Below are 22324 nucleotides of genomic sequence, written 5' to 3' on the forward strand. Positions count from 1 at the left end.
AATGGCATTTTTAAATTGCTTCCACGAGATGGCGATAATAAGAGATTTAGGCATAGTATGTAATACAGGAAGAGGAAAACAACCAACCAAATGAAAAAAAAAAAAATCATATTAAGAGAAAGAGAAGCCACAAAAGAGCAGGTTAAGAAGGGAGAAATGAAATGTTTGTGTCAGCTGTAGTATCTCAGGAGGCTATGATCTTGTGGGATTTGTATAATAATAGGTACTCACCATACCTCCTTTTCAGGCATGGGTGACCTCATAATTACTTTTCAGTAAAACAGCTATATTCAGAACTAATCTTATCTATTATAAAAATTATAGGAAATTTTTCACAACTAAAATTGTCATCCTTGGTTTATATATCCAAATATTTATATTTTCATTTGTCTTATGAATCACAATTAAACCTTGTCGCAACCTCATAATGTAGGTATGGGAGGGACTATAGCATAGTGAACAATGGGAACTTTGGGGCCATAGATTTGATTTCCAATCGCAACTCTCACCAATTCTTTGGTGCAGAAACTCTGGCAAGTTATTTCTCTCCAAGCCTCAGTTACCTCATTTGTAAACTGGGGATAATAGCTCATACCTCATAAGGTATTTATGAGGAACAGATGCAATTATGAGAAACAACTGTAAAGCACGTAGCAGAATCCTGGGATAGAGCGGGTACTATTCAAGATTTATTTTATGTTTATTTTTATTGTTGTAATTATGGTGTGGATGATGATGATGATTTTGGTGAAGTCAATTTTGCAGATGAGAAACAGGCTCAGAGAGCTGTAGTAATTTGCTTAAGGGTTGCACAGCTAGTAAGCTTGAAAGGCATCTAGCAGTGTCTGGCACAATAGTAGGTGCAAATCAACATGTTTGCTTTCTTCCTTCCTATCTTAAAACTCAATGATATTCTGATAATTTTATTCCTTAAAAGTAATGAGTCAGGTTCAACTACAGCAAGGTTGATGCAAAATGCTTATGTTAAAATTAAAAACTTTTTCTTTTACTCATAGGTAGTAAATATGTGGAATACAACAAAGAGGATTCCAGACCTCACAAAAAAGATGATCATTGGGCCCACAGTTTTGCCTAGTGTAAGATAATTCAATTCTCTCCTAAAGAGGTACATGTTTTCCCTCCTAGGTATCTCTAAAAATCAGCAAGTGATTGGCATATAAGATCCCGACTTTCTAGACATTCACCTCCTGGACCTTCATATTTAGTTTACATAAGTCAGAGCACAGAAGGATGGTGCTAGCTGAAAATTTTAAATAGGTTGAAAACATGTTCATTTCAGTATATGGATCATAATTTTGACCCTGGATTGTTTTTCTAGTCTCATTCTACACATTCTCCATGGGTAATGTCATCCATCCCTAGGCATCTCCTACTACAAGATACTGATGAACTCAAATCTACTTATATAAAAAGTGTAGATATAAGAACTCTAGACACCCATTTGCAACTGCCTGATGGGAAAATCCACCTGGATGTCTCCCAAGCATTTTAAAGTTAACGTGTATAGAAAGAAACTAGTTCTCTTCCATTCCAAACTCCCTCCTCCCCATTTTCCTTCTCTTGGTAAATGGATCTCCATCCTCCCAGTTTCCCAAACTTGAAATGTCATCTTTCATTTGTTATCTCTTTCAACCTTGACAAGTAATCAATTACCAAGTCCTATTAATTCTACCACACTAATATCTCTTGAATATGTTTCTCCACCTCCACTGATATAGCCAGTTTAGACATTTGTCCCCATTCTTAGCCTGGGCTAATTCAGTAGCTTCACAGATTGTCTCTTTTTATCCAATTATCCCTGATTGCAACCAATCTTCTATACTTCTGCTTACACATCTACAATTCTCTTCTACACTTCTCATTCTAAAAATTGTAATTCATCACGAAATTCTTCATCACTTAAAATGCTTTTTCTTTTTCAATGCTCAAAGGATAAAAAGAACTCCTATATTGGGCATGCAAGACTTTTCGTGATCTGGTTCCAATGTACCTTACTCTAATCATATTGAAATTTTCACCATTCCAGGCCTTTTCACATCCTTATACATTTGCACCTGCTAATCTACCCTTTTGGAATGCCCTTATCCTAATAAATTCTTATTCACATTTTAATATCTAGGCCAAATATCACCTTACTATAGGCCCTCTCCTGTATTCTTCCATAGCCTTTTTATTTATCTGTAAAAGTACTTACTACATTTAACTGCAATGATTTAATTGATGTCATTTTCTCCACAACATTATGAGTTTCCTACAAGCAGAAACTATCATAGTAATCTCCATCCCCAGCATCTGACTCAAGGCCTGACACATAGCAAGTGCTAAATAAAAGCTTATGAGTAATTATAGGTTATTGAAAGGAAGTAATGATAGCATCATAGAAGACAAACTTCTCTCATCCCAAAATTCATTTTGATCACAATGCACAGAAACAAAATCTGAGGCTGATTAGCTCTTTATACTGACTCAGTACAAAACATTTATAATTTTAGAACTGTCACTAGAAGTGTATTCTTATTTAACCTCAAAACATATTAAGTCAAACACTCTGTACTCCAATCCTATAACCCACAACTCACAACTGCAGTTCATATTCTGTAAAGACAAACTTATAGAGAAATATTTTAACTGAAACTACACATTTCTTAAAGCATAATAGAGCCAAAAATAATTCCCATAGGAAAACATTTCCCAATTGCCAGTTAGGCAGAGAACAAAATAATTTTGAAACAAATTTATACTGTCTTTAGCTGAATCAATAGGGAAGATTAAAATTAATTACTTAAAAAATAGATATAAAACTTTTATCAGTTATGTTAAGAGCTAAAGATGAGTAATGCAGTTAATATCATAAACATTTACAGTATATTTAAATGTTAGCACGAATACCTTAACTCAATTTCAAGTTTTTCTAATGTAAAATGTCAATGGTCATTCAAATACAGTAGTTTTCATTTGTAATAACTACATTTTACATGGTCTAGGGTGGTGCCTGAGAATTTGCATTTCTAACAAGTTCGGGGGTGATAAACTGCTGCTGCTGGCCCCGGTTACACACTTTGAGAACCACTGATCTAGATAATCAAATTCTTTTTTTTTTCATGTCAGCATTGACTTATTCTAGAAAAAAAAAGTAACTGTGCCAACATAATTATTTAAAAAGCAGTTTGCAATGCATGTTAAGTACTTATGTTTCAGTTGATGGTAACTTAGTCCTTAAATAAAAAAAAAATATACATCATATATTATATGCAGAGTATTATAGAAATATAGAGATCAATAAATAAATCATGATCCCCATCTTCATTGAGTGTACAATCTAGGAGAGTATATACAAAAGTAACAAACAGTAGAAATGGGAACAAAGGAAGTATCCTTAAGTTAAAGGAGGAAAAGATCATCTACACAGTGGATTAGGGATGGTGACAGGAGTGGTAATGCAACAGGGCTCTATGGCAAAGATGCTGGTAAGCTGGGCCTTGAAGATCATTAAATACAGATAAATGGAGCGAGCAGAGAAGGGCATTCCAAAAAAAGAGGTAACAAGAGATCAGTGAGGACACAGAAAACATTCTAGGTAAGATATAATTAGAGTAGTGATAACAATAATGGAGAAGAGAAGATGGAATTGAGATGTGCAGAAGTTAAATCTGCTGAAAGAGGTATCTGATTAGATATGGAAAGTGTATGTGGATGGCTGGTGGGGGATGGGAACATCAATAAGAGATGCTGCGATTTAGGTAAGAGGAATGGGATTGGGTGTGCTAAGATGATTGTTTCCATTTTCCATGTATTGATTTAGAGTTGCTAGTGGGTTAGTCACTTGTAATGTCCTGCAGGTAACTGAAAATTTAGGGCTAGAGTTCAGGAAAGAGGATAGGGCTAGAGATAAATATTTGGAAATCAGCCAAATAAATGTGGTCATTGAAGCTGAATAAAGAGATTTCAAAGGGATGGAGCAGTGGTCCTTAAACTTGAGCCTGCATCAGAAATCCCCAAACAAGTTAGCTGGGCTCCATCCTCAGGGTTTCTGACTGAATAGGTTTGGCATAGAGCCTGAAAATTTGCATTTCTAACAAGTTCACTGGTGATGCTCTACTGCTGGTCCAGGGTCCATACTTTGAAAACCACAGATCTAGATATTCAAATCTCTCTCTTTTTTTTTTTTAATCTCAGGTTTGATTTACTCTTTAAAATAAACAAAAAGGTAACATGTGCCAATGTTAGTATATTTCTTTCCATGTAGTTAAAATAGTGTCTAATAGTGCTTATCTATCAATTGAAAAAAAAATAAGGAAATCATATTTGTATCTACCTGTTTTCTATTTATTAGAAACTTTCTTGTCAATCTGTAATTGACAAACCAATGTTGTCCAAAGGATATGCTCCAGAATGTGGCTGTGGTAGTAAGGGCTCCAACAAGTTCTTACTTCCCCTAAACACTGTGCTGCAAAATGTTTCAGCATATTCTGTGGACTTTTGGACCCATTTGGTGGTCTCCACTAACCTTTCCAAAGCTCTTTTAGAAGCCAAATATTTTCTATAGACTTTCCTTCCATATAAGCAATGACTTGAAAAGCACTTAGCTGTTTACTTTTCATCTTACCATAAATTGTTTATCCTTCAGTCTGTAAATGGCTATTTGAAGGACTGGACACATTTTGAATGCTCTGATAAGATGATCCTTGCATCTAAATTCTTGCATAATCTGTAAAAACCACGAGTAACCTATAACTTCAGCTGGGATGGCATATGAAACAGAGTCACTAAGCTTATTAAGCAGTGTGGATTATCAACCAGTTAGCATCAGCAAATTTGTTTTTGAAACATAAGTTAAAGCACATAAGCATTCCCTAATGAGAAATAATATTGGTTACAAAAATCCATTGAAAACATACCTTGAGTAGATTTTTCTACTTCTTTCCTCTTCCTACTCTGGCTATTATAATTTATCCTCAGCTCTTGGTCATACTCATGTAGAGTTTCTCTGGAGTTGTATGACTGTCTTGGTTTTCTTTCATCTTCACTCTCATCGGAAGAACTGCTATAAACTACATCCATTTCATGCTTGACCTTTGACAGAGGCTGGTAGGGTTTGCAGTCCATTTGCTCCATCTCAGATTAAGCAATCTCAGTTTCATGGGAAAAAAAAAGGAAGAGGAACTCCTTTAATGTAAGCAGTCCTGAAAGAGAGGAAAAAACACAAGACTTCTTTGATTTGTCCTTTTGCGAGGAAATGCATCTGGCAGATTCTCAATTGGTCCTGATAATAGTATTAAAAGAGTGGAGCAAAAGACAAACTAGATGACATGAAGTTAGCCTGAGGCAATAATAGCACTCTGAGTTACATGCATACATTATCAAGCATTTAAGGTTAAACTGGAGGTTGCAGCATCAGAAAATATTCAAGGTAAAAGAGAGACAGCCTTCAAAAATATTCGTATTGGGATGCAAATAAAGAACAACGTCTATGGTGTGTGCATGTTTTTAAAGTCAGAAGATAGATTAAAAACATTATAAAATTTGAAAATGGCCAGAAGTATAAATATTATCCCAGCATATCCCATATTCTAAATAAAAACTGGTAAGAGAACTACATTCAGAAAACAACACCTTTTTGCCTCTGATTTAATACTGCACTTAAGATAGGGCTCTGAAGAAGGGAAGGACTCTGGACGAGAGAGTCTCATGAAATAGTGTCCTTGAGGGCCGGCCTGGTGGCTCAGGCGGTTAGAGCTCCGTGCTCCTAACTCCGAAGCCTGCTGGTTTGATTCCCACATGGGCCAGTGGGCTCTCAACCACAAGGTTGCCAGTACAATTCTTCGAGTCCCGCAAGGGATGGTGGGCTCTGCCCCCTGCAACTAAGATTGAACACGACACCTTGAGCTGAGCTGCCTCCCGGATGGCTCAGTTGTTGGTTGGAGCACGGGCTCTCAACCACAAGGTTGCCAGTTCAATTCCTCGAGTCCCGCAAGGGATGGTGGGCAGCGCCCCCTGCAACTAAAATTGAACACGGCACCTTGAGCTGAGCTGCCGCTGAGCTCCCCGGATTGCTCAGTTGGTTGGAGCACGTCCTCTCAACCACAAGGTTGCCGGTTAGACTCCCGCAAGGGATGGTGGGCTGTGCCCCCTGCAACTAGCAATGGCAACTGGACCTGGAGCTGAGCTGCGCCCTCCACAACTAAGACTGAAAGGACAACAACTTGAAGCTGAACAGCACCCTCCACAACTAAAATTGAAAGGACAACAACTTGACTTGGAAAAAAGGCCTGGAAGTACACACTGTTCCCCAATAAAGTCCTGTTCCCCTTCCCCAATAAAATCTTTAAAAAAAAATAGTGTCCTTGAGGGTCACTGAGCTCTTTGTGTTCTTATTGTGGTGTTTGAGCCAAGGCTTACAGCGCATTTTTAATGAGTTAGGTGGTGGTGGTAAGTTACTGTTCTTCATAGTATCCAGAAGATGCAAACAACACTTCTGGTGAGTACCCTGGTATAGGAACAGCAGGATCTAAATCGGGTTTAGAAATAAACATTTTATGCTTCATGATAAATCACTGAAAGAACCACATTCCCCACAGAATGCTGGCCTAGGAGCCACTGAGTCTCTTAGTACAAGTCAAGGCATTATCTGCCTTACTTAGCACTGAGAGGTTTGAGAAGATCAAATGCCATCCGAGATGTCAAAGTTCTTCGAAAAGTTTAAAGCCCTGGAAAAAATGTACTTGTTTTCATTTTTTACATTATATTATTATCAATTTCATCCACTGCTGACATTTTGCAACTTGATACTTTCATACAATGTTTAAAAAAACCTAGTTTGAAACCAAATAACATTATGATTTTATTTTGCATTGAAATGGGTTCCTTTCTTTTCCTTCTGGTTTTCACCAGATGTATTATCAAAGAAATCTACAGGCATCTAGATGGTGGCTCCTATATCATGTAGAGTATCTCACTTTTTGGAATTCCTATTGCATGGACAGCAAACACATACATGCAAAAACACTCAATAAAGTGTGTGGACTGACTGATATGCATTCAATATACATCATGCTTTGTAATGTGAATGAAGTTTCACAAGTCTTATTTCCCTAACGAAATGTTAAGGTCTTTGAAGGCAGAATTTGAGTCTTGTACTTCTTTATATCTCCCATACCACTTAGCACTACTCTAGGCACACACATAATAAAAACTATTTAACTCCTGAATGTACAGATCCTATGAATGGTCTACAGAGACACCTAGTTTGGATTGAGTTAATTTCAGAGATGAGCATAGTTGGAGAAAAAGAAGATAAAGTATTATAAATACATACTGATGATTCAACAATAATCTAAGCTTATCTTATGCCATCTCATGGCTCTACATGCTGCCTATACACTCATAACTCTCCTATTTATAGCTCTAGCATAGGTCTCTCCCCTGAGCCACAAACTTGAATTGAATGTCCAACTGTCTACCCGATATCTCTACTTGGATATCTAAATGGCATCTCAAACTTAATATGTTCAAAACTGAGCTCCTGACTCCCACCCCTCCCCAAACTTGCTCCTCTTATAATCTTTTCCATCTTGGTAAATGGCAAGTCCATTCTTCTGTTTGCTCAGACCTCAGAACTTGAAGTCATCATGGATTCCTGTCTTTCACATATCACATAGAATCTATCAGTAAATCCTGTAGGTTCTACCATTGAAATACATCCAGAATCAAACACTCTCCACTTCTCCACTATCACATTGGTTCAAACCATCATGTCCCATCTGTATTAGTACAAGTCTCCTAATTGATCTGCTGCTTATGCCATTGCCCCCTTATAGCACATTCTTCACACTACAGCCAAAATGAAGATTTAAAAATCTAAGTCATGGCATGTCTCTCCTTTGCTCAGAAGCAGAAACAGTGTCCTATTTCCTTCAAAATAAAAGCCAAAATTCTTACAATGGCATACAAAGCCTCTACAAGGTCCACCTCTCCTTACCCTATCCTCTCCAAAAACATCCCCTGATATTTCCCCCTACCTGAAGCAATCTAAATGCACTAGTTTTCTTGCTGTTTTTGAAAATACCAGGCATGTTTCCACCTCAGGGCCTTTGCATCATCCCATTATAAACCACCAGAAAACATCACTTATCATCCTCCTTCCTGTCTTTCATAGCACTTATCCACAGATGACACACTATATATTGTGCTTATTTGTTCATTGTCTGCCACCTGTCTCTCCCCACTAAATCATAAGTTTCACGATGGTAGGTGTTTTTATCTGTTATATTCTTCACTATAGCCACAAAATAAACACAGTGTTTGGCATATAGTAGACATTGGATCAATACTTGTTGAATGAATTGAGTAAATAATCACCAAGCACTCACAAGAGTGGCTAAAGAGAACATGGAAATGAATAGGCCATATTCTCTGTCCAAGGAATTCATAGCTTAATGCAAGTGGTAAATAAACAACTCTATTACAAAGCAGAATGTGATGACTCTTATAAAGAAAGACAAAGCAATGTTGGAGCACCAAAGATGAAGATATTGGGAAAGGACTGTACTTGATTACCTTATTTATCACCAACACCATCACCACAACCACTGAAATTTCACTGAGCATCTAAGGCCAGTTTTAATTGCTTTTTTCTTATGTTCCCTTTGCATTTTACTCAGAAGGTGCACAGTTACCTGGATTATAGGCTTTGACTTTGCTACAAACAGGGCAGAATGAGAAATATACTTCCAGAGATGCATTTTTGCAGCTGAGGATTGTACCTTTGCCCTTTAATCAATAAAATGCATCTAACTTCATTTTAACTGACACATACATAAAGTTCTTCGTTCATTAAAAAATGAGAGTTTACCAAGTAGGAATGGAGAACTATTTTCCACATAAGGACATTGATAATGCAAAAATATCAATTAAGGTCCTTAATACTTAAAAAAATAACTTAGTGTTTTCCGTTATAATATATAGATAAATGGATATCATTTTATTTTCCAAATGGGAAAGCACACTTCCCATTTTTCACTTGCTTTTTCAATCAAGTTTTTGGTTCACTTTGATTGGGGTGAACATAGCAGAGGTATGGCCAAATTAACACTCACTCTTAAGCCTCAGTAGGTTATGAATTTATACTTAACCCCACTCAAAACTAACAAGTTAAATTTAAAAATGAAAAACATCCCAGTTCTAATGTCTAATGTTAGTGTTGATTTCTGGCATCTGTGATTTATCATCACCTTTATTTTTTGTGTATAGAAATCTAGAAATTCTTGTTTTCTTCAGTGTGTTTATTTGCAACCTGGAAAGGAAACAGAAAGGGAGAGAGAGAGAGAGAGAGAGAGAGAGAGAGAGAGAGAGAGAGAGAGAGAGAGAGAGAGAGGAAGGAAATATTCCTATAGCCATTTCAAACCATTCTTGAAGTTCTAATCACAGCTATTTATCAGCCAGAAATGTCACACCTATTCAAGGTTATTGAATGTCCTTGAAAGCAATCTTCCTTTAAACTGCAAAATTGGTATAAACCAAGAGAAAATTATCCTTCTTTGCTTCCTGACCTTCAACCACAACTTCTTGTCTTAAAATTTGTCAGTGGACCCAGATGGCAGAGGACACATTCCAGGTCTCTTCAGGCATTTGATATTGAGGAACAAACAGCTCTGTGTGTCTAGAGCTGTGAAAGTATGTAACTGTGATATTTAACAAAGTTTTCAGAGGCAGAGCTTGAATTCACTCATATATAGTTCAGTTTTTGAAAATAAAAAAATGTGAAAACATTAAGAAAACAATTAATATTTTAAATCTAAACAAATATTGAAAGCACAATAATTCTAAAAAGATGCTGTTTCAAATACTCTCAGGTGAAGGATAGACTCATAATTGCTTAATTGATTTTTGCATTTAGTTCCCAACATAGCATCCTGGAGGTCCGCTGACAAGCAAATATTATTTAGACATGATGATGATATTGCCAAACCATAGAAAAACGAAATGTACATATAATGTTATTCACATCAAAATGATTTTTTATTTCTCTATATTTTGATAATGATAATTTTTTAAACAAAGCAATGTGTAGGTGAAACATGCAGCTGTGGAACAAGGTGATAAAAAAGTCAATTAGGTTTCCTTCTGCAGAAGACCCATTCATATAGATCACATAATATAAATTTAAATGTCACCACCTGGGGTTCACCCTTGTGTTTTTCACTTGCTGCTTACTAACAAGATAAACTCCAAGGTGAGTTCAGAGGAAACCCATGGAGGTTTATGTTTGTTTCATTAGTTACCATAAGGCTCTGGAGAAACAATTTGATATGTGGAAATCATTGGCCTCGGAATGGCCGAATTATCACAAAGGCAACAGCAGCAATTAATTCCTATGGCACTGATCAGATACCAGGTCTACTAGGCACTGTTGTAAGTGCTTTTCATATATTAGCTCCTTTAATTCTTATAGCACCCTATGAAATAGATACTATTTTTATCCTCATTTTATAAAAAAATCCAAGGAACAGAGCAGTTGAGTTGCATGCCCAAGGTCACACAGGTAGTAAACTGTAGAGCTGAGATTTCAATGCAATCTGGCACCAAAGGTCACACTCTTAATTGTCATTTCAAATTGTCTTTCAGAAGAACACCTGAAAAAGTAGCCTTACGTACATCACCATTTTTCTCTCAGGGCCTCTATTTCTTCTAAATGTAATAAGGAGATTAGATGATCTCAAAGAGACCTTCCAGCTTTAAAATCCCATGATTGTGAAATCAAAGTAAGATTAGATTGATAGGCAAAAAAATACCTGGTGAGTATATTCAAGGCTAAACATTATTTATCATCCCCTTCCATTCCTTTTCCTCTCCCAACCCTATTAAATACATTACAATCTTTTATAGGGTAGTTTAACTAAAATATTACTATTGAATCCACAGGTCTGTATATATATATATATATATATATATATATATATATATATATATATGCGCATTGGGGATAACCTTCCTTCTTCTTCCTCTACCATGTTATGTCCTTTCCATTTCTTGTTCTTAATCGTACATAATGCCCTCTCCAAATGGAAAATGTTCCTGCTTTATCCTCAGGCCTGTCCTATTCATAACTGCTTTTTATAGCTTGGGGCCTTTATCAAAAAGTCTCACACCACTCCTGAAAATAAATAAATAAAGAGTCAGAGGACATTGCTCAAGGAGAACAGGCCTTCATAGCCCAACAGACAGAGGAAAGGAGGCCACCCAGTACCTGGAGAATAGCTAGCAAAGGGGGATAGTACACTTAGCAAGTACTAAAATAATTTTTCCTAAACAAAGACTTTACCTGAATTCAGATTGAGTGATTCAGAAAACACTGAACTTAGGAAGCCCTTAAAAGGAATATGAGGAGGAGGACATCATCAAAATGGCGGCATGGGGTGAGCCTCTGTAAGGCTCCCCTGGAATTTACAATTAATTGAACAACAATGACTACACAAAGGACTCCCTGAACAACAGACGGGCGAGACGAAGAGGCCCACTACTGAATTCACCTACAGGTGGGCAAATCGCGCAAGCGGGGAGGAAGGAAGGGAGAGGTGTGGAGACGAAGCCGCACGGGCACAGGACGCAGACCTAGCTCAGTGCTCCGAGCTCACTGCATCCCGGAATTACCGCAGCTGCGGGGAGAAGAACTCGGACTGCTGGGGCTCCGCTTATGGCCCACAGGGCTGAGGGGGCAGCATGTGGCATGGATGAACCCAGCACTCATGGCAGAGACCTCGGAGAAAGGCCTGGAGGAAGAAGGCTGAAAACGGTGGTTTGAGCCCTCACTGCGGAGCAGAGAACGGAAGCCTTAGGCACTGAGACAGGCGGCCCCCTCCCTACCCTCCCAGAGCATGGCCCGCCCCCACCTGCCCGGTGCTAGAAGCAGAGCAGTGGCAGTGTCAGATCAAAGGAATAGAGTATTTGCTGTTCTGAGAACTGTGGACCGCAGAGACAGATTCGCAGTCCAGATGGTTCCGGCATGGGGGAGGGAACTGTGGAAGCAGGATCAGCTGTGGTGGTGGTCCCAGCCATTGCTCTGGGCCACCTCTCACAGCTCACCCTGCCCCTGGCCCCACCTATCTGGGCGGATCCCTGCAGGAGTAAACAGAAGAGCGGAAACATACAGGCTCTGAATATGGTGCAGGAAGAGCTTTGGAACTTCAAAAGCTCTCCGCATAAGCACCAGGACACAGCGCCCTGTGACCTAAGTGAACTACTAACAGAGGAAAAGCCCGTCTCCCAGGGAATCCCCCCATTGTGTAAGAAGCTGTAATAATGCAGAGAAAACATAGCAGTACTGTGTGAGAGAGGAAAAAAAAGGCTGCAGTCGGAGAAAAAAAACAACATTCTACCAACAAGTACTGGAAAACCAAAGAAAGACCTCTTCCTATCAACCTGTTGCACAAGCCACTCCTGTAGATGTCTAGGAAGAGAAATAGTAAATCAGTAATTGTCATGAATAACCAAGGCAACAAGACAGCTCAGAAAAAAAGTGAAAAGTCTCCAGAAAAGGAACTTAAAGATACAGAAATATGTGACTTAAATGACAGAGAATTCAAGATTGCAGTTCTGAAAAAAGTCAACAAGATGCAAGAAAACACAGATAGGCAGTTAAATGAACTCAGAAACACAATCAAAGAACAGCATGAGCATTTTACGAAAGAGATTGAAATTTTAAAAAAAGAACCAAATAGAATTTCGGGAGATTAAGAACTCAATAGAAGAAATTAAGAATGAAATAACCAGTTTAGGTTAGTAGAGTTGACCAGATGGAGGAAAGAATCAGGGACATCGAAGATAGAAACCTGGATATTACACAGATGGAAGAAGAAAGAGATTTGAGAATTAAAAGAAATGAATGAATTCTACAAGAACTTTCTGACTCCATCAGAAAGGGCAATATAAGAATAATGGGCATACCAGAAGGAGAAGAAAGAGAGAAGGGAACAGAGAATATATTCAAATAAATTATCGATGAGAACTTCCCAAACTTGTGGAGAGAACTGGACCCTCGAATCCAAGAAGCAAATAGAACACAGAATTACCTCAATCCTAACAGGCCTTCTGCAAGGCACATTGTATTGAAGATGCCTAAAATCAACAGCAAAGATAGAATCCACAAGGCAGCCAGAGAAAAGAAGACGGCAACCTACAAAGGAAAGCCCATTAGATTATCATCAGATTTTTCAGCACAAACTCTACAAGCCAAGAGGGAATGCAACGAAATATTCAACTATTGAAAGAGATAAATTATGAGCCAAGAATAATATATCCAGCAAAGATATCCTTTAGATATGAAGGAGGAATAAAGACCTTTCCAGACATACAGAAGCTGAGGGAATTTTCTAATACACGACCTGCACTACAAGAAATACTAAAGGAGGCTATTCGACCACCATCAACAGGGACAATTTGTGGTAACCAAAACTCAAAAAGGGGGAGAGTAAAGGCCTGAACCGGAATATGGGAATGGAGAAAGTGAGCGTGCTGAAGAAAATGGAATACTCTAAATATCAAACTTTCTTTTATGTAAACTTAAGGGTAACCACTCAAAAAAAATCCAGAACTGAAATACATACTGTAATAAAAGAAGAAACAGAGGGAAACATCTAGAATACCACCACACAGAAATAATAGACAGCAACAAAAGGCAAAGAAACAATGGAGACACAGCCTTACCAGAAAACTAAAGATAGAATGACAGGAAATCCTCACATATCAATAATCACCCTAAATGTAAATGGACTGAACTCACCAATAAAAAGGCACAGAGTAGCAGATTGGATCAAAAAACTAAAGCCAACCGTATGCTGTCTCCAAGAGACACATGTCAGCTACAAGGACAAGCATAGACTCAAAGTGAAAGGGTGGAAATTGACACTCCAAGCAAATGGGACCCAGAGAAAATCAGGTATAGCCATAATGATATCAGATGAAACAGACTTCAAGGTGAAAAAGATAACAAGAGACAAAGATGGATATTTCATAATGGTAAAGGGGACTATACAACAAGAAGACATAACAATAATCAATATTTAGGCCCCAATCAGGGAGCACCGAAATATACCAAGTAACTACTAACAGAACTAAAGGGAGAAATTGACCATAACAGAATTATACAAGAGGACTTAAATACATCACTGACAGCTATGGCTAGATCATCCAAATAGAAAATAAATAATCAAATAGCAGCCTTAAATAACACATTAGATGAAATGGACATAATTGACATATATATAGCACTTCATCCTAAAACATCAGATTATACGTTTTTTTCTAATGTACAAGGAACATTCTCAAGGATATACCACATATTGGGACATAAAATCGGCCTCAGGAAATTTAAGAAGACTGAAATCATACCAAGCGTATTCTCTAATCACAAATCTTTGAAATTGGATATCAATTGCAGAAAGAAAGCAGGAAAAAACACAAATACATGGAGGTTAAACAACATACTTTTAAAGAACGAGCAGGTCAAAGAAGAATTTAGAGGAGAGATCAAAAGATACATAGAAACAAATGACAATGAAAATACATCCTACCAAAATTTGTGGGATCTAGCAAAAGCAGTTTTAAGAGGGAAATTAATATCATTACAGGCCTATCTCAAGAAACGAGAAAAATCCCAAATAAATAACCTCATGTTACACCTTAAAGAACAAGAAAAAGAAGAACAAGTAAAACCCAAGGTCAGCAGAAGAAAGGAAATAACAAAAATTAGAGCAGAACTAAATGAAATAGAGAACAAAAAGACAATAGAAAAAATTAATGTGACAAAGAGCTGGTTCTTTGAAAAGATTAACAAAATTGACAAACCCTTGGCTAGACTTACTAAGATAAAAAGAGAGAAGACACTGATTAACAAAATCAGAAACGTAAAAGGGGAAGTTATCACGGACCCCACAGAAATACAAAGGATCAACCAAGAATACTATGAAGGACTATATGCCACCAAATACAACAACCTAGAAGAAATGGATAAGTTCTTAGAAACACATAGCCTTCCAAGGCTGAACCATGAAGAACTGGAAAATCTAAACAGACCGATCACCAGTAACGAAATTGAATCAGTCATCCAAAACCTTCCCAAAAGCAAAAGTCCAGGACCAGAAGGCTTCACTAGTGAATTCTACCAAACCATCATAGAGGATCTAATACCAATTCTGCACAAACTCTTCCAAAAAATTGAAGAAGAGACAGTACTCCCCAACTCATTTATGAGGCCAACATTACCCTGATACCAAAACCTGGTAATGACTGCACAAAAAAAGAAAACTACAGACCAATATCTCTGGTGAATACCAATGCAAAAATCCTAAATAAAATTCTAGCAAATTGAATACAACAATGCATTAAAAAGATTATTCATGACGACCAAGTGGGGTTCATCCCCGGGGCACAAGGATGGTTCAACATATGCAAATCCATCAATGTGATACATCATATAAACAAAATGAAGGACAAAAATCATATGATTATATCAATGGATGCAGAAAAAGCATTTGACAAGATACAACATCCATTTATGATTAAAATACTTAATAAAATAGGTATAGAAGGAAAATACCTTAACATAATAAAGGCCATATATGACAAGCCCTCTGCTAATCTCATAATTAATGGAGAAAAACTGAAGCCCTTTGCTCTACGTTCAGGAACACGACAGGGATGTCCCCTATCACCTCTGCTTTTCAACATAGTGTTGGAAGTCCTTGCCAGAGCAATCAGGCAAGAGAAAGAAATAAAAGGCATCCAAATTGGGAATGAAGAAGTTAAATTATCACTCTTTGCAGATGACATGATGCTATATATAGAAAACCCTAAAGACTCCACCAAAAAGCTATTAGAAACAATCAACGAATACAGTAAAGTTGCGGCCATTTCTATGACATAATCCTTTTTTCTTTTTTAACATGTCACCCATAATTAAAAAATAAAATTTATCTTTCCTGCATTGTATTTCTATTCAGCAGTAGAAGTCTAGTTCTAACGTTCAGTGTATAGAAAGTACTAAGAAAAAGAGACATATCAAATAATGCAATAAGTATATAAACAGCAAAATAAAGAGTGTTAGAAACTATAGGAAAAAATTGTTAGTTTCATCAACAAATAAATTAAAATTGAGAAAAAAGTGGGAAGGGAAATATAGGGGTTAAAAGACATATAAGAGACATATTTGCAAATTGTAATGTGTACATTTTATCAGGATTCTCATTAGAACAAAGAAACGAAAAAAAACTACCCATGCATTTATGAGATTGTCTGGGAAATATGGAAGTAATATCTAATGATATTAAAAATGTATTGTTCATTTGTAAGGTGCAATATGTAATTATAGTTAGGTTAAATAAGAGTCTTCATATCTTGTAAAAATATACTGAAGTTTTATGATGAAATTATATGATATCGTAGTCTTACTTCAAAAAATCTAGGGAGGCAAGAGAAGGAATTGGGTAGTGCAATGGATGAAGAACTGAAAGGAAATAAAAATACATCAAAATACGAATGGCAATAATCTATGTGCTGTGTGATTATGATGTTTATTTTGTATGTGTGATTTTTTATTTCCTTTATATTTTCTGTTCTCTACATTGTGGATGTATTACCTTTTCATCAGAAAAACAGGAATGACAACTTTTGTGTGGAAAACTTCAAATTTTTACTTTGTTTTCTGCTAGTCTTATCCATGTTCACATAGATATGTGGCTATTCAGCCATTCATTAGAAGTTATATTTTACTAGTAGCTCACATAGTGCAAAGCAGTTGTAGACATTTTCAAACATTTAAATATCATATATAGTATGACAGTTTATATGCTTACACCCCTCTGACATAGCACATCAGTAAGATATTATTACACCCACTTTCAGATGAGAAAACAGAGCCTAAAATACTTGTAAAACATAGGAAGGCAGTAGCAGACCTTGGAGGAGAACCCAGGTTTCATTACTTTTAATCTCGTGCTCTTTTCACTATAACATGTTGTCTCCCATAAAGAATATCAAACTCAAAATACAATTAATTTAGTAATAGTTAAATAAGTAACTGAGGACCAATTGAACTGAAGTTATTTACATCAATTGACTGGACTATCCATTTTGCTTAACTGCAACAAGGAACCCTGTACAGGAAAGAAGCACTCAGATGAAACAACAGGGAGGAAGCAGTAAAATTCTGTGACATATGCCAGGTTTGCTGATGAAATCAAAGATATGATTCTTGCCAGCGTTTAGACTGCAGAGTGCCATTCATTTCACTAAGAGGTATACCACATGCCAGGAAATGGATAACCTCCTAGCCTATTCTTTTGAAATCTAAACCTATGAGAGCATGGAATTGGCATGACTTGATGGAACATTAAATGCAATATGCTTGACCCATTTGTGAGTACACATTATTCAGATTATCCACTGTAGAAAAGAACTCCAAGTTGTCATCTGGATTTCCCATCAACTCAGGAAAGTGGGGATGAAACAGAGTCTTAGGTTTATCTCTGGTTACAGAGTAAGGATTTATAATTTCAGAAAATGAAAATAACCCCCAGGGGGGAAAAATACATGTTAAACCAGGAAGCAATGAAGAATAGTAAAATTATAGGGCAAAAGTAGCTAAGTGTTCCTATACAGAATGGTATCTTTGTTCTCTTTTCCCTGGGGGATTATAACCCATTACTAAACCTTAGTTTGGTACAAAAGATCGAGCCATTGCAAGTGATTCTATCTCTTCTCCAATAGGGAAAAGAGATGCTGGAAAGCAGAGGCCTGTGTGGTATTCAAAAAAGACTTCTCTGGAATTACATCATAGAAATGGTGGTGTGGGAAGTGCTTTGTGCTTCCCAGGAATTTACAACAAATTGAACAGCCATAACTCAACAATGGGCTCCCTACACAGCACTCAGGCCCGCCTAAGAGACCCGCAGATGGAATCATCTACAGGTAGAAAAATAGGTCAAGCTGGTTTGGAGGGAAGAGGGAAGTCCAGAGACTTGGGCCACGGACTGCAGTACGCAGACCACAGCTTGGAGCTCCCTGCATTCCAGAGCTACCACAGTTGCAGGACAGAGAAGAATTCTGGGCTACTAGTGTTCCCTTTATGGCCCATAGTCCTGCTACACGATCAGCATATAACATGATGAACCCAAACACTCACAGCAGAGATCTCACAGCAAAGACTGTGGGAAAAAGGGTGAGAACAGTAGTTTAAGCCCTTACTGCCAGGCAGAGGGCAGAATACATAGGTACAGACCATGGCCGACTACTCCCCACCCTACCAGTCCTAGGAGCTCACTTCAGAAGAAATGGTAGCAGTGTCAGATCAAAAGAACAGAATGTGTACAACACAGAGAACTGCAGCCCCTCGGCCACAGACAAACAATGTAACTAATTCCGGCAAAAGGGAAAGAACTGTAGGGGCAGGCAACTGTTGACTGGTAGTTGTCACTGCTCAAAGCAATCTCTCACAACCCACACTCCCCTCGCTCCCACCTATCTGAGCAAAATATACTAAGCAACTACCAGGAACGAAAAGGAGAAATTGATCAAAACACAATTACTGTAAGGGACACCGAAAAACATCATTGAAAGCTATGGATATATCACCCAAACAGAAAACAAAGAAAGAAACATAAGCCCTAAATGACACATTAGATTAAATGGACATAATTGATGTTTATAGAGCACTTCATCCTAGAACATCAGACTATACATTCTGTTCTAGTGTACCTGGAACATTCTCAAGGATAAACAATATATTGGACATAAAAGTAGCCTCAGCATATTTAAGAAGATTGAAATCATACCAAGCATATTCTCTGATCACAAGGCTTTCAAATTGGATATCAACAGCATAAAGAAAGTAGAAAAACACACACGAATATGTGGAGACTAAACAGCATACTTTTAAAGAATGACGTGGTCAAAGAAGAAATAAGAGGAGAGATCAAAAGATATATAGAACCAAATGAGAATGAAAATGCATCCTACCAAAATTTTGGAAATGCAACGAAACAGTAATAATGGGAAAATTTATATCAATACAGGCCTATCTCAAGAAAGAAGAAAAATCTCAGATAAATAACTTCACATTACACCTTAAAGAACTAGAAAGACAAGAACAAGTGAAACCCAAAGTCAGCAGAAGAAAGAAAAGAATAAAAATCAGAGCAGAACTAAATGAAATAGAGAACAAAAAGACAATAGAAAAAAATACTGCAACAAAAAGCTGGTTCTTTGAAAATATTAGTAAATTGAAAAACCCTTAGCTAGACTCAATAAAATAAAGAGAAAAGACACAAATAAACAAAGTTAGAAATTAAAGAGAAGTTACCATGAGAAATACAAAGGATTTTCCAAGAATACTATGAAGAGCTGTGTACTACCAAATTCAATAACTCAGAAGAAATGGACAAGTCCTTAGAAGCATATACCTTCTGATGCAGAATCACGAAGAACTAGAAAATCTAAGTAGACCGATCAACACTAAGGAAATTGATGCAGTCATCAAAACCTTCCCAAAAGGAAAAGTCCAGGACCAGATGGCTTCACTACCAAATTCTACCAGATATTTAAAAAGGATCTAATACCTGTCCTACTCAAAAATTTCCAGAAAATTGAAGAAGTGACAATACTCTAACTCATTTTATGAGGCCAACATTACCCTGATACCAAAACCTGGTAAGGATAACACACACAAAAAGGAAAATTACAGACCAATATCTCTGATGAATACAGATGCAAATATATGTAAAGAAATTCTAGTAAATCAACTACAGCAATGCATTAAGAAGATTATATATCGCGATCAAATGATGTTCATCCCAGGGGCACAAGGATGGTTTAACGTATGCAAATTGATCTAAGTGATACACCAAATAAACAAAAAAAAGGACAGAAATCATAAGATTATACTAATAGACACAGAAAAAGAATTTGACAAGGTACAACATCCTTTTATTATTAAAACACTTAATAAAATGGGTATAGAGGGAAAATACCTGAATATAATAAAGGTCATATTTGACAAACCCTTACCAAATATCATAAATAACGGTGAAAAACTGAAGCCCATCATTCTACGTTCAGGAATAAGATAGGGCTGTCCCCTTATCACCTCTGCTTTTCAACATAGTATTGGAAGTCCTAGCCAGACCAATCAGGCAACAGAAAGGAATAAAAGGCATCCAAATTGAGAATTAAGAAGTTAAATTGTAACTTCTTGCAGATGACATGATGCTATAGAAAATGCTAAAGACTCAACCATAAAGCTATTAGACACAATAAAAAAAATACAGTAAAGTTGCTGGCTACAAAATCAACGTACAAACATCCATCTCATTCCTATATACTAGCAATGAAATCTCAGAAAAAGAAATAAAAATAAATAATTCCTTTTGCTATTGCAATAAAAAGAATAAAATACCTAGGAATAAACTTAGCCAAGGATATGAAAGACCTATATACTGAAAACTAAACAACATTTGTAAAATAAATTGAAGAAGACACAAAGAAATGGAAAGACATTCCATGTTCATGGATTGGAAGAATCAACATAGCTAAAATGGCCATATTACCCAAAGCAATACACAGATTTAATGCAATCACCATCCAAATCCTAATGGCACTTTTTAAAGTAATAGAACAGAAAAATCATCAGGTTTGTATGGAACCACAAAAGACCCTGAGTAGCCAAAGCAGTCCTAAGAGAAAAGAACAATGCTGGAGGTATCACATTCCTTCACTTCAGCTTGTACTACAGGGAAACAATAATGAAAACAATATGATATTGGTAGAAAAACAGATACACAAACAAATGGAATAGAACTGAGAACCAAGAAATGAACCCACACAAACATGGACAGGAAATTTTCAACAAAGAAGTGAAAAAACATACAATGGAGAAAAAGACACCCTCTTCAATAAATGGTGCTGGAAGAATTGGAAAGCCATGTGCAAATGAAAGAAACTAGACTGCTGTCTGTCACCATGTACCAAAATTACCTCAAAATGGATCAAAGACCTAAGCATAAGACCTGAAACAATAAACTTCATAGAAGAAAATATAGGTACTACACTTATGAATCTTGGGTTCAAGGAGCGTTTTATGCATTTGATTTCAAAGGCAAGGGAAGTAAAATGTAAAATAAATGCATGGGACTATATCAAACTAAAAACCTTCCGCACAACAAAAGAAACCATCAACAAAATAAAGAGGCAATGAACTGAATGGGAGAAGATATTTGCACAGAAATCCCTCCAATAAGGGGCTAATATACAAAATATATAAAGAACTCATACAACTCAATAATAACAATCACAACAACAACAAAACACAATCCATTTAAAAAATGGGCAGAGGACCTGAAGAGACATTTCTCCAAAGAGGACATACAAATGGCAAATAGACATATGAAAAAATGCTCAACATCACTAATCATCAGAGAAATGCAAATAAAAACCACGATGAGATATCACCTCACCACAGTCAGAATGGCTATCATCAACAAGACAAATAGTAACAAGTGTTGGAGAGGCTGTGGAGAAAAAGGAACCCTCATACTCTGTTTGTGGGAATGCAGACTGGTGCAGCCACTATGGAAGGCAGCGTGGAGGTTCCTCAAAAAATTACGAACATAATTACTATATGACCCAGCAATCCCTCTCCTGGGTATCTACCCAAAAAATCTGAGAACATTTATTCATAAAGACACCACTTGTGCTCCAATGTTCATTGCACCATTGTTTACGGTGGCCAAGACATGGAAACAACCAAAATGTCCTTTGATAGATGAATGGATAAAGAAGTTGTGGTATATATACACAATGGAATACTATTTGGTGGTAAGAAAAGATGAAATAGGATCGTTTGTGACAACATGGGTAGATCTTGAGATTATAATGCTAAGCGAAATAAGTCAGACAGAAAAAGCAGAGAACCATATGATTTCACTGATATGTGGTATATAAACCATAAACAACAAAAGAACAAGACAAACAAATGAGGAACAAAAACTCATAGACACAGACAATAGTTTAGTGGTTGCCAGAGGGTAAGGGGGGTGGGGGGAGGGGGATTCGTAGATGAGGGTAAAGGGGATCAAATATATGGTGATGCAAAGAGAACTGACTCTGGGTGGTGAACACACAATGGGATTTATAGATGATGTAATACAGAATTGTACACCTGAAAAAAAAAAAAAAAAGATTTATTTCTTCTCAAAAAAAAAAAAAAAAATAATTGGTATTTCTAGAACTTTTTTTTCTTTTCACTAAGTCTCATTTA

At 36.9% G+C, this 22324-nt stretch overlaps 1 protein-coding gene across 8 annotated transcripts in view; it reads right to left on the minus strand.

The window, feature by feature from the left end:
* Window positions 1–22324, minus strand: part of TENM1 (teneurin transmembrane protein 1) — a 1194370-nt gene that overhangs the window by 835895 nt on the left and 336151 nt on the right. For all 8 annotated transcript variants that reach the window (XM_074324280.2, XM_074324276.2, XM_088794943.1 and 5 more), the window contains one exon: window positions 4920–5204. In XM_074324280.2, the coding sequence (XP_074180381.1) occupies window positions 4920–5136 (217 nt within the window). In that variant the 5' untranslated portion in view covers window positions 5137–5204. The remainder of the gene's footprint in view (window positions 1–4919; window positions 5205–22324) is intronic.

This window comes from Rhinolophus sinicus, chromosome 18 (assembly GCF_057876585.1).
Source record: "Rhinolophus sinicus isolate RSI-liver-muscle chromosome 18, RSI-T2T, whole genome shotgun sequence".
Taxonomy (NCBI): domain Eukaryota; kingdom Metazoa; phylum Chordata; class Mammalia; order Chiroptera; family Rhinolophidae; genus Rhinolophus; species Rhinolophus sinicus.